Source organism: Erpetoichthys calabaricus, chromosome 5 (assembly GCF_900747795.2).
Source record: "Erpetoichthys calabaricus chromosome 5, fErpCal1.3, whole genome shotgun sequence".
Lineage (NCBI taxonomy): Eukaryota > Metazoa > Chordata > Cladistia > Polypteriformes > Polypteridae > Erpetoichthys > Erpetoichthys calabaricus.
Window position 1 is genome coordinate 152,594,567 of NC_041398.2, and position 18,313 is coordinate 152,612,879.

At 36.8% G+C, this 18,313-nt stretch overlaps 1 protein-coding gene across 1 annotated transcript in view; it reads right to left on the minus strand.

The window, feature by feature from the left end:
- Window positions 1-18,313, minus strand: part of aga (aspartylglucosaminidase) — a 223,773-nt gene that overhangs the window by 115,505 nt on the left and 89,955 nt on the right. The window contains exon 4 of the mRNA XM_028802138.1: window positions 17,178-17,290. Within this exon, the coding sequence (XP_028657971.1) occupies window positions 17,178-17,290 (113 nt within the window). The remainder of the gene's footprint in view (window positions 1-17,177; window positions 17,291-18,313) is intronic.

Sequence of the window (18,313 nt, forward strand, 5' to 3'; positions counted from 1 at the left end):
TATTTGTGTATATATATATATATATATATATATATATATATATGTGTGTGTGGATGTGTATATGTATATATATATATATATATATATATGTGTGTGGATGTGTATATGTAGATATGTATATGTATATATATGTTTACATAACCTCTTTAACACACTACTTCTCCGCTGCGAGTATTTTGCTAGTATATATATATATATATATATATATATATATATATATATATATATATATGAGTAGATATACATATATACACATATATACAGTACATATATATACACATACAGGGAGGCATGATCGGTAACCATGGTAAATTTATGCCCCCAGAAATAATAACGAAGCGATTCCATTGCCCATTCAATCGCCAAGCATTTTCTCAATGGTTGAGTAATTTCACTCCCTGGGAAGCAATTTCCTACTCAAATACGTGATAGGATGCTTCATGCCTTCGAAAACCTGTGATAGGACAACCCCTAAAATGAATGCATTAGCGCCAGTCTGCAGGATGAACTCCCCAGAAAGGTCAGGATTTCTCAAAACTGGGTATGATGACAAAACAGCCTTCAAATCACAGAAGGAGTGTTCACAATCAATGGATCAGACAACGGATTGGTTCTTTCTGCCCTTTATAAGATCAGTTAGAGGAGTAGCTCTATCTGCAAAATAAGGGATAAATCTCCTATAATAACCACCTAGTGAGAGGAAGGCACGAACCTGCCACTGCGTTTCAGGACGGGGGGCAAGCAAGCACCTCACCTACCTCTTTCAATTGTGGTCTAACCAACCCTTTCTCATAAAATAACCCAAGTAGTGAGTCTCTGACATACCCAATTTACATTTCTTAGGGTTAGCTGTCAACCCAGCCTGTCTTAAGCTGTCAAGTACAGCTTGAAGGTGCCCCAAATGCGACTGCCAATCATTAACGAAAATAATGACATCATCAAGGTACACTTCAAAATATTCGGAATGGGGGCGCAAAAATCTGATCCATCATACATTGGAAAGTTTGAGGTGCGCCATGCAGACCAAACAGGAGTCTAGTAAATTCAAATAACCTGTCAGAGGTGGCAAATATTGTTTTTTCACAACTTGAGGCTTCAAGAGACATCTGCCAGTACCCCATCATAAGATCAAGCATAGAGATATTTGATGCCTGACCCAGTTTTTCCAGTAACTCATCAACACAGGGCATTATTTAAGCATCTAAAATCGATACAGAAATGAATTGAACTATCAGGGTTCAGTACCAGAAAGATCAGGCTACACCAATCACTCTTACTTTCATGAATAATACCTAATTCGAGCATCTGTCTGACCTCATAAACCACTTCATTCTCCCCCACCTCAGGTATCTGATACAGGCACAGCTGCACCTTAACACCAGGCTCTATAATGATCTTATGTTTAGCTAGTCTAGTTAGACCTGGCAGGGAGGAAGAGACATCAGTATTCCATCATATCAAAGACAGCAAGTCGGATTTCTGGGATCCACTTAAATTGTCATCAATAGTAATGTCGGTCTGGAAGACTGCAGCCACGAAAGTTACCACCTCCTGAGGTTCATGCCAGTCTTTCAAGAGATTAACATGCAAAATCTGTACAGGCTTTCGCCAACCCGGTATACTGACTTTGTAATTTACCAGACCCACATGCTCTTCAACCACAGTAGGACCCTGCCATTTCGCAAGGAATTTATGCGGGTCAGAAGGAATCTGAACCAGTACCCAACTGCCAGCTTTGAAATCATGGAGTTTGCTTTTCTTATCATAATGATGTTTCTGGGCATCCTGTTCACACTGTTGATGCTCCACAGCGATAAAGGAAAGTTTAGAGAGTTGTTCCTGGAGTAAAATGACATGGTCCACAAAGCACAGACCGTGAGCGTTAGTCCACACTCCTGTACTCTCCACACAAATAACATCCAAGACGCCCCCCCCCCCCCCCAGATGCCTGCAAAACAGTAACTCAAATGGACTCAAGCCAGTAAGCGCCGGGGGGAGGGGGGCTTGGGATTCCTGAATCGTGAACATAAGGAACAGCAACTCAGAGTCCCAGGAAGTCGGGTCATCATGGGCGACCTGCCTCTTCATCTGCTTTAAAGTCCTGCTAAATTGCACCATCAGACCATTCATATGTGGAGGATAAACAGTGGTGCTCAGTTTTTCAACGGCAAGGCTTTCACACAACTGTTCATCATGCAGGAAGTAAAGGGCGTACCCTGGTTAGTTAAAATCACACACGGATTGCCAATACGAGTAAAGATTTCACAGAGAGCCACAGTGGAGGATTAAGCCCTCTGGAGAGCGGACACTTCAGGATATTGCATCACGTAATCAACCAGCACAACAATATATTGATAACCATTCTTATTCTTAGGGCCAGGGCCAACAATATCCAAACTCAACCTGCTAAAATAGGATTTGGAGAAAGAGGGGCCCTAGGAGGTCTGTGAGCAGAGACAACCTGACAGTCATGGCAAGACTTTCAGAACTGTTCAACATCCCTGCCCATATTCCGCCAATAAAACCGCTTCAAGATCCAGCCCCTAGTTTTCTCAGCACTGAAGTGACCACCCAAGATGTGTGTGTGAACAAAGCTCCTTATGGTTAGCCAGGATGACCAGCTGTTCAATCAGTCTGCCACCAGCACGTTTGGAAATCACCCTATAAAGGAAGCCGCTTTTAACGAGAAAGTGCGGAGTCTTGAAGCCGGGGGACTCACAATCCTTATAATAGGAGTCACTGGCGGCAAAAGCTTGTTTAAATAGAAACTCTATTCTTCCCATATTAGACTTCATATATACCAAACACTACAGCAATAGGACTGATGCAGTTCTGTGCAACCCTACTCACTTTGGGCATAGTCTGTTTCCAAACAGAAAAGCTACCAACTTTCAGTTTAAGAAGTTTTTATCCTCTTGCAGTCCATCTTCTAAATAATATGCAAAAAGGTTGGAATAACTGTAAATTAAACATATATTAAATATTCATCATTGTACCTACTGATGTAAGTGATCTGTATTGTATTTGTATTATCTTGCACTTGTTCTGTCATGTATTGCATACGGATGACCTGCACTGTTTCTTGTACCTGACAGGACAGAATAAGTAAGATTTCTATTATGCATTTGTACAAAAGTCAAATAAAGAATCTTGAATTATGGCAATATTTATCATTAAAAGTGCCTCTCTCACTAATGCCCTGACTTTTTCCGTCTTCCTGCTTTGTCTCATATATAGCATTCCCACCCCTCTCTATCTAAGATGATTCTTTAAATTTTATTATCTCTGACATAACTGTAAGTAAAATTCTGTTGAGGATTAGTTTTCTTATATTTTATTTGTTGCCGAAAGACCCTAAATTTGTTACTACCATTTCAAGAAAAAAGTTATTATATTAATTTTATTTGTGCAACTGAGAACCAAAAATTCAACAGTGTATATGAGTATGTGCACATACTATACAGCACCTATAAAATTATTCACCACCCTTGGAAGCATTCACATTTTATTGCTATACAACTTTGAATCACATTGGTTTTTCTTTCTTTTTTTTTTAAATTCAACAAAAAATTCTCTTTAATGTCAACGTGAAAACAGATCTCAATGTGTTAATTACAAATATAAAATGCAAAAAACAGATCTCATAAGTATTTACCCATGTTAAGTCAGAATTTATTAGATGAACGTTTGGTAGCCATACCATAACAGCCTTGAGTCTGTGTGTTTAAGTGTCTATTAGCTTTACAGCATTGTCCTTTGCAAAACTTCTCAAACTCTGCCAGGCTGCATGGGGATTGTAAATAAACAGCCTTTTTCAAGTGCAACCACAAATTATCAATTGGAATGAGATCTGGACTTTGACTCTGCTACTCCAAAACATTAACACTGTTTTGTTTTTTTGGGCACTCCTGTGTAGCTTTGACTTTATACTTGGGGGTTACTGTCTTGCTGGAAAAAAGAACTTCATCCAAGTCACAGGTTTCTTGGAGACTGCACCTGGTTTTCCTCCAGGACATCTATTATTTTACTGCATTAATTTTATCCTCTACCCTCATAAATCTTCCAGGTAATGTTTCAGAGAGGCATTCCCACAGCATAACTCGTCACCACCATGCTTGATCCCGAGTGAAGGCTCACCACATGCCTTGTATGTAAATGCATATTTGGCAAATTAAAATAGTGAATGGAGATTGTTTGTTTTTGTTATATTTATTATTTAACATTTTACTAATTAATAATTTAATGAATGCAGTCAAATGAAAACGGAAAATGTACAAGTACAAAATAACTAAATGGATAAATAAGAGACAACTGTATGAAGAACAAAATGAAAACCTTAAATAATATGTTATTTTAATAACTTGTCAAATTCATATGATATTTTTGTTAAATAGTTTTGAAACAAACCAAAACAATGTTTTCTGTATATATGTTGCATATTTAATTTTGAATTATAATTTGACTTATAAAACCACTACTGATGAAAGACTGCTGAAAGCGTCCTTTATTAATCATCGACCCGTTTCAAGAGCACATCACTATGATCAATACATCACCACATAACATAACATATGTCCTGTTTGTTCAGATTTATTCTTCTGAGCCTGTTCAAAAAAGTTAACTTGCAATGCTGTGACTAAGTGTAGTCACCACAAACTAGAATGTTATTAATTTCACAACACCATCCGATCCTCCTAGATGCCCTAACAAACATTTTTGAAACACTTCAGGACCTGACAAAATCTAAAAGGGAGTCTCATAAACCTGTACCCCCCTAAAAGTGCACAGCTTGGACCTTTCTTCATGTTGATGGGTTTGGCAAAATTCTTGATTTGCATCCAAAATGGAAAGTACCTTACTATTCATCATTTTGGCAACTACTTCTTCTATAGTTTTTAGAATATAATGCTCTCTTCTGAAATTTCTATTTGAATCCTGAGGATCAATACAAATCCGAATCTTGCAGGGATTTGTAATGATTACAATGCTATTTACTCATTCTGTACATTTTTTAGTAGCACCAAAATTTTAGATATATCTCAGTTCTTGTTTTATTTTTGTTTGTATGGCTATCAGAACTTTTCTCAGAGGATTGACTACAGGACTAATTTCTGGATTTATTTTTATGTGATGTATTTCTGGCACACACTGAACACTTTTGAACAGGTCTCTCTATATTCTCTAAGATTGTCATTTTTGGTTCTTTTAATTTCAAACACTGTTTAAATTAAATCCAGTTCAACAATAGGCAGCCATCTCAGCGTTTTGAAATTCTACATTGTAAATTGTTTTTGTACTTCCATTTGAGATATTTCTTTCCCTTTGACGGCATCTTGTGGCTAGAATATGTCACTAACTTGCAAGGTGCTTTTCTAGCCCTTCAGTTATTCACTTTTAACGGTTTCAGTTCCTTCTTGGCTATCACATTGCACTTTGCACCAGTATAAATGTACATTTCCTATTATTTATTTTAAATAATGCAATTTAATTTCAGCATATTTATCCATTGCTTTTTTTTTGTCTCTATTTAAGTTAAATGCATGATGTTTCTTTTAATACCGCATAATTCTCTTTTTCTGTGTAGTGATTTCAGTTTTTTAAATGGATGCATTTTCACATGTGTTCTCATCAAGCTGCAGAGTATAAGTCATAACAATGTCATGTTTACAGACACAGCACAAACAAACAAAAAAAAAACACACATAACACAAACAATATAAACGTTTGTGTATATCTTTTGTTGGTACTGTATTATAGTCATTAGTCTGAGGGGACATGCAAGTAAAAATGTCTTCATATTATTTTCACATGACAATAAACTTAAACTTGAAGTGCAGGCACACCTCTCTTAACCTAATATCTGATTATCAGGCAGTATTCTTCACTGCTGGGCAGCTAGTATAGTATAGTATAGTATAGTATAGTATAGTATAGTATAGTATAGTATAGTATAGCATAGCATAGCATAGCACAAGAGCTTCCGTAAACATGGTGTAGACTGGTGGTTCTCAACTGGTCTAGCCTCAGGACCCACATTTTTTCTGAGTAATTAATTTGTGACACAAATATTTTAACCACTCAAATTTATTTCACAAAATATACTGCAAAATGTGGTATACACAATACCTTTACATACTTTTAAAAATGTGAACTAATTAAAAAAGTGCAACTAAGGATAAAAAACACAATGAAATAAAAAAGTAGACACATACACATATGTATGCTTTCAAACAAGTTTAAACTGATGATGCTCATGAAGTTTCAAAGTGGAAAAAACTCAACTATAAACACAAAAACAGACTTATCTTGAATTACTGGCATATATGTATGCTATCACAGAAGTTTGAATTGGTTATGCTCATCATGTTTCAAGAATCTAAATTTAACTGTAGCAGAGATTGCTCTATGAAGGGATACAAACTGAACAGCACTGTACTATGAAGAATATTCAGTGCCACTTTACTTGTACCCTTTATAATAAGGCTGGCATAACAGACCAAAGTTTGGGGGAACTAATGGACTAACTTAAGATTGTTTTTGCTCCTGCCAAGAGTCTCAAAATCTGGGGTGATGACAGACAATTGAACTCTGAAGTTGTGCTTAATGTCTAATCTGTTCCTCCAGTTTGCTTTCAGTTGGACCAGAGCTGAGTAGCCACTTTCACAATGATAGGTAGTGCTGAATGGTAGGATGATTTTGATTGCATGGGTGACAAGGCATGGATACTCTGTTATCACAGCACTGCACTAGAATTTAGAAAGGCTTACAATAACTTTTTTGCAGATCATGTAATAAATCCACTGCAACTTAGACTTTCTCTTAAAAATGCAAGTGGAAATTCATGTAAATGCATTACAGTGGGAAGGTGAAATGTTCATTCGCTGCCTTTAATTAAGCAAATTAGCACTAAAACAAACATTACTACTTACATTCACATTGATCAAGATCACTCATTAGGTTCTTAATATTTTAAGTTGCATCAGGCCACATCAAACAAAGCTACTGAGGCTGCCACAGCATTTCTTAAACCACTTTGGGTCCAATGATATTTGTATTCAGGTTAACACTAGCTTGTAGCTCAGTCAGTTAATTGAGAATTTTTGTTGCATGTAAATTCAAAGCCATTATATGTGTACTTGAATTCTGGTCATGCGTACACTCTCTGTCAAATTAAACTTTGATCATTGTTTCAATGAAGGTAGTAAGATCTATGTCCATATTTATTGTGTATGTCAGAATCACAGCTAGTCTGACTAACATAATGGGCACTGAGATGGAGCAATCGCGTAACATAAAGGATTTTTTTTTACAAATTTTATTCCATCTCTGTCAAATCAAAATCTGTTTGAAAGCGTATTGCTATGAAGCATTTTCAAAAGATTCAGTCTCATCCAGGCAGATCTCTTCCTAAATGACATTTTCTGACACCACATATCGAGTTAATAATAATAATAAGTTGCAATTATAGAGTGCCCAAGGTCGCTTTACATACAGAGTAAAAAAAAAATTACACAGAAGACAAAAGTTCATAGAAGAGTAAAGTTTTCAGTTGAGATTTAAAGGATCAGAAACAGGTGCAATCTCGGAGAGAATGAGGAAGAGAGTTCCAGAGTTAAGGGGCTATAGCACTGAAGGACCTGCCTCCCAGGGTGGAGAGTCTGGTGCGTGGGACAGTAAGGAGAACACTGCTCAAGGACCTGAGCGACAAGGAGTGTAAGGAGCCGAGTGAGGTAAAGGAGGGCAAGGTTATGTAGGGCTTTGAAGGTGAGAAGCAGAATCTTGAATTTAATCCTTGATGGAACCAGCAACCAGTAAAGCTTGGAGAGAACAGGGGAGATGTGAGCAAAACGCTCTGTGTGGGTGAGGACTCTGGCTGTGGAGTTCTGAATGTACTGTAGCTTCTGTATAGATTTTGCAGGGAGGCCAATGAAGAGGGAATACAAGCTCTGCTTTTCAACTTAATGAAATGGAAAGGACTGTATCATAGTTTCTTATTAGTAAAACGTGGATAAAAAAAAAGCTTCCCCATTGAAGTCTTTACGGTAAAGAGCCGTCTTCCATTTAAAAAAAAAAAGCTGTTTTCATTTTAAAACATTTCAGCACAAACTAGCATTTTTAGATCATTTTCTAAAAGTTTATCATTCACTCTGATGTGCCAAACACAAATACATCTTTCTTATTGGGAATGAACAGTTTACAGCCACAAATAATGAAGTAAACTGAAATGCTGATAAAATGAAGCAGAAAAAAATAAATAAAATAAAACAGCTTCTTATTGTGAACAGACAATGAAATTCTGCTAATTTTAAAGGTTACAAATGAGCATAAAGTTACAAAAACCTTGGAAAATATAAACTGGGAATGCTGCCTAAATAAATACAACAACATTGAGTGCTTTGTTTCCACAGTAAAATTGAGATCACAGGAGATAAAACTGAAGTAAGTGCCCCATTTACACTGATACAATAAACCTAGCATTATCAAATTCATAGACTTTATGGAGTGTTTTCAAAACTATTTGTGTTTGGGGCTTGGTGTTTTCTAAAAGTTTCATCTACTTTCAAATGCAGTACATGCATAAATCTTTATTATTGGGCATGCACAATTTTCATCCAAAAGTGCTGCTTGCTAGTGAAGCAAACCAAAAGTAAATTGAAATGCTGAATTCACAAGGGAAAAACCAGGTTTCTTTGTGTGGACTTTTAAAGGTTATAAACTGGACAATAAGATTTCCATAACCTTGGAAAATACAGACCGGGTGTCCTGCCAAAAATACACCAAAATATTTCAGTATTTTAAGTCAGGAAAGGACTATTTTCACAGTAAAGATGAGATCACCAGGGGCCTCATGTATAAACGGTGCGTACGAATGTTTCCACGCTAGAATCGCGATGTACAAAACCTAAACTTGGCGAAAAGCCACGCACATTTCCACGGTACCTCATACCCTGGCGTACGCAAGTTCTCCGCTTGGTTTTGCAGACTGGCGGCACCCAGCGTCAAAGCAGTGCTACTGTTCCTGTGTGGTTACCCTTTCTTTCTTAGATTCACATCCCTGACGCGGTTTTATAAATACACTGAAACTAACTGCATATTGTTTATTAGTGTAATGCATCTGATTGTAATTAACCTGTAGCAATATAATGGTCCAGGGAATAGCCATAGTATTCCAAATGCCATAACTGCTTTAGCGTTGTTGCTCTCACTGCATCATCTTCTTCTTTCAGCTGCTTCCGTTAAGGGTTGCCACAGCGGATCATCTTTTTCCATATTACTCTCACTGCACCACTCGGAGTATTTATATCACTGTATCTGAGTGGGGAATCACAGCAGCAGCTGATCGGAAAGAGAATTATCGGTATACAGCATCAAGCACACGCTGCCTCAGCCATGGCAAAATGCTTCAAAGCCTTTCCTGTATGGACCTCGCGGTTCAGAAACAGTTTCATCCCAAGAACTATAAACGCACTCAATCAAGTGCTCCTTGTAGAACTGTTTGTACTTATTAGTACAATCACCTCACTGTAAACCTGCACTGCAGTTATAATATTGCACAACCTGCGGCACTTTATAAAGCGCGTATTTACATATGATGATGATATCATTTTTAAGATGAAATGCAACAAAATGTTAAATAATTTGTATTGTTAATAATTAAACATATGAGGACACGGTGCCGCAGCGCTAGCTAGTTCACGGATTGTTCCTGCCTTGCGCTGTATTCTTGCTGGTGCTGATGCGACACTGGAAGGATAAGCCGATAGAATAATTAAACATGTACTACGAAGATATTTCAATGTTCCTTAAAAGTTTTGAAGAATCGCCGTTCTAAGCTTATAGATGGCTTAACGTCTGTTACAGAGCTGATTGTGTGGTGATTGGGTATTTGGAGAAAGAAAAGGAAGAACAGGAATTGGGGGTTAGTACGTTTGAAAGAGACAGTACTTCTGTAATACATTATTTCATTGAAGGTCGCGCATGGCGCAGCAAGCCTCTTGCGTGAGACATGAACAATCACTGCGCCACCATGTTCCCATGTTTAATAACATGCTTTTATTCCTATCATCATGAAAAAGATATTACGTATACATCTCAGTATTTTAATTATTCAGAAAGCTGTAATATCACGAATGTAATGGATTCTGTGTCCTGTCGGAGAAAAAGAAAGAACGGAAGCATGTAGTGATACACACACAGAAGATCAAATACAAAACAAAGCATTTAACGTGCTACTTTAGTTACGATGGGATTTGAGAAACTAGTAAAATAAACGATTTTAAGGTTAAGTTTATGATGTTCTACTTTAATGACAAAATAAACTATGTGATTAAGGTGAAAATTTCGAGATTAAAGTTGACATTTCATGCTTTTTTCCCCACTGTGTGCCTATTTTTTTCTCTGTGCCCTAATAAGCTTTCATTTGACACTCAGACGGTGGGCTATGACTCTCCTTTTCACGGCGACTTTGATATCTGACAACTTCTTTTTTATTTCGGGCACTGTGCGACTTTGTGAACTTGAGCTTTCGAGTTTCTCTGACACTCTGTCACTCGATCAACTACCTTTTGTTGATTATCCCACTGTTTAAACCAACAAATAGTACATTTGTCCTTGCCTCCACTTGGTATTCGCTGAAATTCTTATATTTTCCCCCATGCTTTTCCCATTGTCTTTTCACAGAAGGCTAAGCTTAAGGGCTATTTATATTGATTTGCATATTCAAAGAGGCATAATTCTGGGAGGAGTTGGGGCGGGACAGAAGGCGCGTGCACGTGCGTTACTTTTCACGTTGATCGGGATTTATGTAGCGGAAGAACGTGGAAGTTTGCATATGCACAGATTCCTGCATCTGGATTTTTCTGTGCGTACGCACATTCCGCTTTTGTGCTTATGCCATGCTATAGTGTGAGTTCTACGCACGGCGTTATACATGAGGCCCCAGGATGGTGCCTTATAACAACAATCATGTCATTGTTTTTGAAAAGTACTATTTGTCTCATTTACACAGCTAGGAGAAACCCAGTATTATCATATTTAGGGGAGATTTGTTTTTGGTTATCAAAAACGCTGTTTCATTGTGAATGGAAGGACAAAATAATTAAAAAGATGTGTTTTCACAATTATCTGTGTTAGTGTGGATTAAAATTGACTTCATTTTTCTTAAAGCTTGAAACAAAATTCAAAAACTCCCACTTCACATGGAGTGAATATGCACATTGTGCAGAAGCACAGGATAAGTTTTATTGGTTGACACTTGATATGAGATGTTTAATTAACTAGATACTGAGATGCTAGACTGCTGTTCAGCATTTTCTTCACATTTACCTTGTATCCTCACCATGCAGCTTTGTGTCTTAAGTATTTGTTTCATGGTCACAAAAGACAAAGAGCAAAAGGATGGTATTCACTGTCTTCACTGATCACTAGCACATATGGCTCAGAAGTTTAAACAATCTTTTAGCTTTACACTGTTGTGTTCCAGATCTGCCCTGACTGACCCACTGACAAATTGCATGAGCTGATGTAATTATATATTATAGACAAAAACCCATCACCAATGATTCTTAAGTACATTACTATTATGAATTTTAGCATTGCATAAATAAATTTAACTGGCATTAATTACATTAAAAAGGTTCAATTGAATTACCCAGTTTGATTGTAAATGTAACACTTTGGAGTTGGTCTCATGCGTTATTGGAGATGGACGTCTGAAGCAGAGCTCCGTTAGCAGCAGTGTTATTTTTTCACTTATTTCTTATTATCCTGAGGTACCTCTGCACGAGAACCACCGTTTTCCACCCTCGTAAACATATGCAGTTTTTAATGTCTGGAAAATATTTGGGATTAAATCACAGACAATGTCTTTGCATCCTATGAATGAATACATTCCAAACTTAACTTTCCAGCAACTCTTTCACTACCTATAGAAACTTTGTTAAATAGAACCTGCCCAATTTTCCTCAACTCTCACCTACCTCTATGCTGGAAAAAATATCGATCAGTCTTGAGGACTCAGACAGCATTTCTGCAATATATAAAACCATTCTTGAGTCCCTCCCTTTCAAAGATCCAAGAGTAGATTGGGAAAAGGTTATCTCACTCAACATCTCAGAAAAGGAGTGGAAGGTAGCAATGCGGGGAATTCACTCGAGCTCCATATGTGGAAAGCATACAATTATTTGACTCAAAATTATATATCGAGCACATGTGTCTCACTAAGAATTGTCCCAAATGTTTCCAGGGCAAGATCCAACCTGTGAATGTTGCAATGAAGTTCCAGCCTCCCTGGGCCACATTTTGGGCCTGCACCAAATTAGCATCATTCTGGACCAAAATCTTTAAATGCCTATAATACAGTCTTGGTGTCACAATCCCTCCTAACCCATTAACAGCTGTGTTTGGGGTACTCCCAGATGGCCTAAAGTGGAGAAGAACAAACAAACTGTAATTGCCTTTACTACACTATTGGCATGTAGACTTATCTTGCTCAACTGGAAGAATCCTAACTCTCCTATTCTGTCAGTGGGTAACTGATGTTATATACTATTTGAAACTGGAAAAAATCAAATTCGTACTTAGAGGATCTGTGCAGAACTTTTTCAAAACCTGGCTGGATCTATTCAATAACATTTGAGAATAAGCTTTTAAAGCACTGAGGAAGCAGATTCTCTCCCCTTTTTTTATTCACTTATTTTTACTAGCTTTAAGTTTTACTCTGGTGGCTTAACTCTCTTTCTCATGGGTGGGGGCTGATTTGTTTTTGGTCTTATTTTTGTAAAAATTGATTTATTTGTATGGAATGTTGTGTGATTTCAATAAAATCAATAAAATAATTTTAAAAAAAGTAAATGTAATACTTTTGTGATTATTTCACTTCAAAGACTTAAACCAAAACTTACATATTCAAGAGAAATGTGAAGCACATTTGGCAGCAAGTAAAATTATATGCATGAGCACGCTTCAAAATTGTTAGAATACACATTTATATGAAAATATATATGCACATTTAGCAAGAAAAAATGAATTTGCAGCTTTTTGCAACAGGAGGGTGTTCCAGCACTGAATGTTATTTCTGCTGAGGAGTTTTTAGAATGACTGATTTCATAATTCAACTGGCCATGTCATTTAATAGGATTGTATGTTGATCCTATGGAATAATTTGTATTTTATAGAGTCTGCCTCTAATGAGCTAGGTAGTGAAGTTATTCGCCCCTGACCATCTATGACATTTGGGAGCCTAAAGGACATTATCTACTGTCACTGATACAACACTGGAGAAATGCATTTTATTTGGATTAATGTATGAAAAAAAAAACCTTGATTGCATGAAGGCCCGAAATCGCTTTAGCTCAAGTGATACGCTGCCAATGCCGTAGCAGGATTCTCTACATTGCCAAAACTGATGCCAGATGCAAAAAAAAAAAAACAACAAATTGATGCAAATCAGTTGTTCAATGGTGAGTTGATTTGAAATTTATGACTTCAACTAATTGTAGGTTTCACAAGTCATTGTTTAATTTCATAAAGTGAATAAGAAATATCCATCCATCTATCCATTATCCAACCCGCTATATCCTAACTACAGGGTCACGGGGGTCTGCTGGAGCCAATCCCAGCCAACACAGGGCACAAGGCAGGAAACAAACCCCAGGCAGGACGCCAGCCCACCGCAGTGAATAAGAAATATTGGATATAAAAATATGAGCCCCAATCATGCTCAGATGTACAATAGCACATCTAAAAAATTTTGGATGTTCACAAAAAAAGTTGTTAATAAATGTCACATTTTGCTCCCATTAAGCAGTGAATTAAAGCTGTTTAGTATGTCATTTGCTTAATAATGGAATTGTCAAACTTTCAGTGTTGTGCACTGCCCCTGAGCAGGGCAGAACTTGAACTGCAGGTTTTGCAGTACTGTAGTAGGTATAGAACAAGGTATAGGGCAATGAGTAACAGGAGCAGCATTTCGACTCTTCAAGTTACCCATTGGCCGCAGGACAGGATGGTACAGAAAATGAAGGTGTGGAAGAGCCACCAGCCACAGACTTATCTCCCAACTCATCCAAGGTAATGAAATGGTTTCCAATCTGCAGGTCCCACATTGAAGGACTGTGAGGAGAGTGTGTCAGCTAGTACATTTGCCTCCTTGGTCAAATTGCCAGTGTTCAGATGTACAGGGTGTAGAGCAGACTGTGTCATTTGCTTTTGCTCCAGGTAAGTGAAATAGTCTGCTGCTGTGGTCCTTTCAAACATTGTTTTCCTCAGCAATTGAACCTGTACTTGAAGTTGTTCATCCTCATGTACTGTATCTACCGGCGAAGGGAAATATGTCCTCCAACTTGATAATCCTTTGATTTAGAATCCCAACTGCAAACCACTGTATCCATTTGTGGAAGTAACTAGTAGCATAATACATAGCTTGTCTTCTTTATAGCACAGACATAATCATCAAGTCATTCAAAATGTGTTTATTAGAATTTTTTGTATCAAAACCTGATATAGAAATGATATTAGACAGATTGGAAAAGTTAAACACACACACACAAACTCAATTAATTGGTATTGGCAATTAAGCACTGCTTCAATGTAAATATACCAGCACACACTTGTAGGTTTTAATAATTTTTAATCATTAATTGCACTACAGCTTTTTTTTTTTACTGTTAAAGCATACAGTTACTATATTTATACAGGTGTGTTCTTCTTGAGGTGTAATTATAAATAGGGATTTTCATTTTAATAATGCAGTACTTAGTTCTTAAGAACACTTATACTGTATGACACACAGCAAAAAGAATAAAAACAATACAAATCTTCAAAATAGCCACAAATGTATCAAAAGTTCATAAGTTGTTTATTGGGAAAACACAAGACTAACATGCTTAAAAAGTTTATAAAGAAAAGACATTTTGTTTTTAAGCTAACAAGACTATTGTTAACTAACTAAGCACCAATACTGCCAATACTGATGAAGAAAGGACAGAGCCGGTTATACTTCCTTAGAAGGCTGGTGTCCTTCAACATCTGCAATAAGATGCTGCAGATGTTCTATCAGACGGTTGTGGCGAGCGCCCTCTTCTACGCGGTGGTGTGCTGGGGAGGCAGCATTAAGAAGAAAGACGCCTTATGCCTGGACAAACTGGTGAGGAAGGCAGGCTCTATTGTTGGCATGGAGCTAGACAGTTTAAAAACTGTGGCAGAGCGACGGGCGCTCAGCAGGCTCCTATCAATTATGGAGAATCCACTGCATCCACTAAACAGTGTCATCTCCAGACAGAAGAGCAGCTTCAGCAACAGACTGCTGTCACTGTCCTGCTCCACTGACAGAGTGAGGAGATCTTTCCTCCCCCAAACTATGCGACTCTTCAATTCTTTAATTTAATATTGTTTTTTTTGTATCAGTATGATGCTGCTGCTGGAGAATGTGAATTTCCCCTTGGGATTAATAAAGTATCTATCTATCTATCTATCTATCTATCTATCTATCTATCTATCTATCTATCTATCTATCTATCTATCTATCTATCTATCTATCTATCTATCTATCTATCTACCTACCTATTTCAAATTTGTCTTTATTTTTTTCTTTTTCCAGTTGAAAAGCTGAAGAATATAAAACAGGAATGCAGTCTAAACTCAAACGGAATCTGTTTTAATTAAAGAACAAAAAAAAGGAATGAGTTCATTAAGATAGTTTTTCTTGCCATCTGTTTAACTGCACAGGATGATTTCTCTCATTTCTTTTTCTCAGTTTATTACTCAACTTTCTTTAATGTAACAGCTAATACTCTAATCATCTCTCACTCTCTTGTAAACAAAAAAAAAAAAAAACTTGAATTGCCTTGTTTATACTTTCACTGCAAAAAAAAATGTGCTCTGGCTCATTTACTATAATACTTAGTGTAACGGAGCACAGCAACCTAAGTATCGAAAAACCTAGAAAAGCAGGAGCTGAAAATCACCTGATTAAGATCAGCGGTCGATCAATTGGAACATCTCTATCACAAGGTGATGGTGGTCTTTTCTTTTTTTAATTATTATTATTATTTACTTTTTTAACAAAAAAATACACAAGCCGTTAGGTAAATATTGACCAATGTTTAATGACTATACTTCAACAGCCTGCCTTGAATTGTGACAATTTGCATACTGTGGAACAGTGACATAAATGTGAATGAGAATACAGGGGGTATTGCAAATGTGTCTAGGACAGACCCATTCAAGACCTGGTTTCAACATTTTGCCTTATGCCTGATATTGCTAAGTTACACTTCAGCTACTAAGGCGCTGTTCTAGAATAAAAGGTTTCAAGAATGGATAAACAGATACAATCAATTATTTTTTAATTGTATTTAAAACAGGACACTATGTACTAATCACAATAGTTACATTAAAGAATTGAGTTGTGAGATACATGACCATTTTTAAATTAATCCTTGCACTGTAAACACAGCCATTATGAAGATTATGAAGATTGCTAGCATATTGTATTCTCTACACACCACTATTGTGTATATGTTATACAATATGGATAAACATGCTGGCATTCATTAGTTAATGGTATTTCTTATTTATAATTCATTTTGAATCTATGTGCTACATATTGTTGTTTCTATAAATATGCCTATATTAAAGAAGGTTCTAGCCAATTCCAGACAGATTCTAAGTTATAGTCCAAGTTCCACATACACATGAATACTTCAAAATTTTATAATTTTAGGCAGACATGGTAATTTAATTTGTGGCTTTTGCTGATGAAAGTAGTACATGTGCAGAAACTGTCTATCGCTTCTTATCATCGGTCTGCTGTGCCTAATTCAGTTTTTGCCAGGGAATGCACTCTCCACAGAGAAGACAATACCATAAAAAACAGGTTACAGCTGCCTCCTTTTCCGAGTCTGCTCTGACAGTGGTGAGTCAAAGCCATAGAGCGTGCTGTTGTGTTTGCCTACATGGAGTTAAGTCTGGTTAATATGAGTGGCATGGGCACCTTGTGAGATTTTCTCTGACCCTCATCAGATTATAATAACCAGTGCACACTGGAGCAGTTTTTAAAAAATATTTTTTAATGCAAATGAACACTTAAACTAAACAAACATACTTCTGGATAAATGCAAACCAAATAAAATAATTTGAAGACAAATGTTCCAAAATACAATTAAGTGCATACTTACCCGCCAAAAATTTGGTTGGCAGTTCTTATTGAGCCAATTTGCAAATATAGATAGTGATGTGTTAGTTTCTAAATCCTCAGAAATAAAACCCATATTTTGAGCAAAAAGGGAGGCTAAAAATAAAAAACAGCAAAAATTAACTTCACACAACAAACAACATGGCAAACACATTTGAATACCATTTTATGTGCAGTACCTAAGACAAAATAATTTAGATCTGGATTCCAATACTAATATCGTATGACTTTCAGCTAAACAATTAGAATAATTAATATTAGAATAGAATAAAACTACATTTGAGAATTTCAGGCTCATTAAAAATCAAAGACTCTTCTTGCAGTTTAAAGATTACACAGTTTACTCTAACATCTCAATCAAATGACATATTGTACTTTATTGTTTCAATTAACACAGATTTGTTCATTTTTATAAAACAAACTATTTAAATTGTTGCATTTTACATATTTACTACCTTCTTGTATGAGTTTTCCCTGGATTTTCTCTCAACTCTCAAATGTTAAGGATGCATTATTGAATTGTGCATTCATTCACTCACATTCTCTCACCTAAATTGATCACAAAGATAATACAGATAGACCCCTACTAATCTGCCTTCCTATAATCCAGGTCACTGCACCCACATACTGCACTCTGTTTTGGTTGTGCTACATCTTTTTATGTGTTGCCACTCTCCTGTAAGCACAGGCAAGTACCACCTTCTTTCTTTCCTACATTGACAGATATGCACCACTTTATGACGAAATCTGGTTCTAAGCAGGTGGTTGTAAAGCAATTTCTGTCACTAAGATGACTCACATAATTCATACAAATATCCTTCTACACTAGGAAGTTTGTACACTGCCTTCAGCTGCCTTCACAGCTCACATCAAAAAGGCCACTTTTTAAATAAATAGTCGCCACACTCGTAGAGTGGGGGTGTGGTAGTGTGGCGGGAGCGGTTCCCAGGTGAATTCGTGATGCGGGCGGTCCTCACTTAAGTGCACAGGTGAGGAGTCGTCCGCATCCGTAATATATGCCGGGAGCTGCTAATTGCCACACTTTTATCCACATCCCCATGATAAATAATAGAAGCATGAGGCGGCTGGAAAAAAAAGAACAGAAAAGGAAAGAAAAGA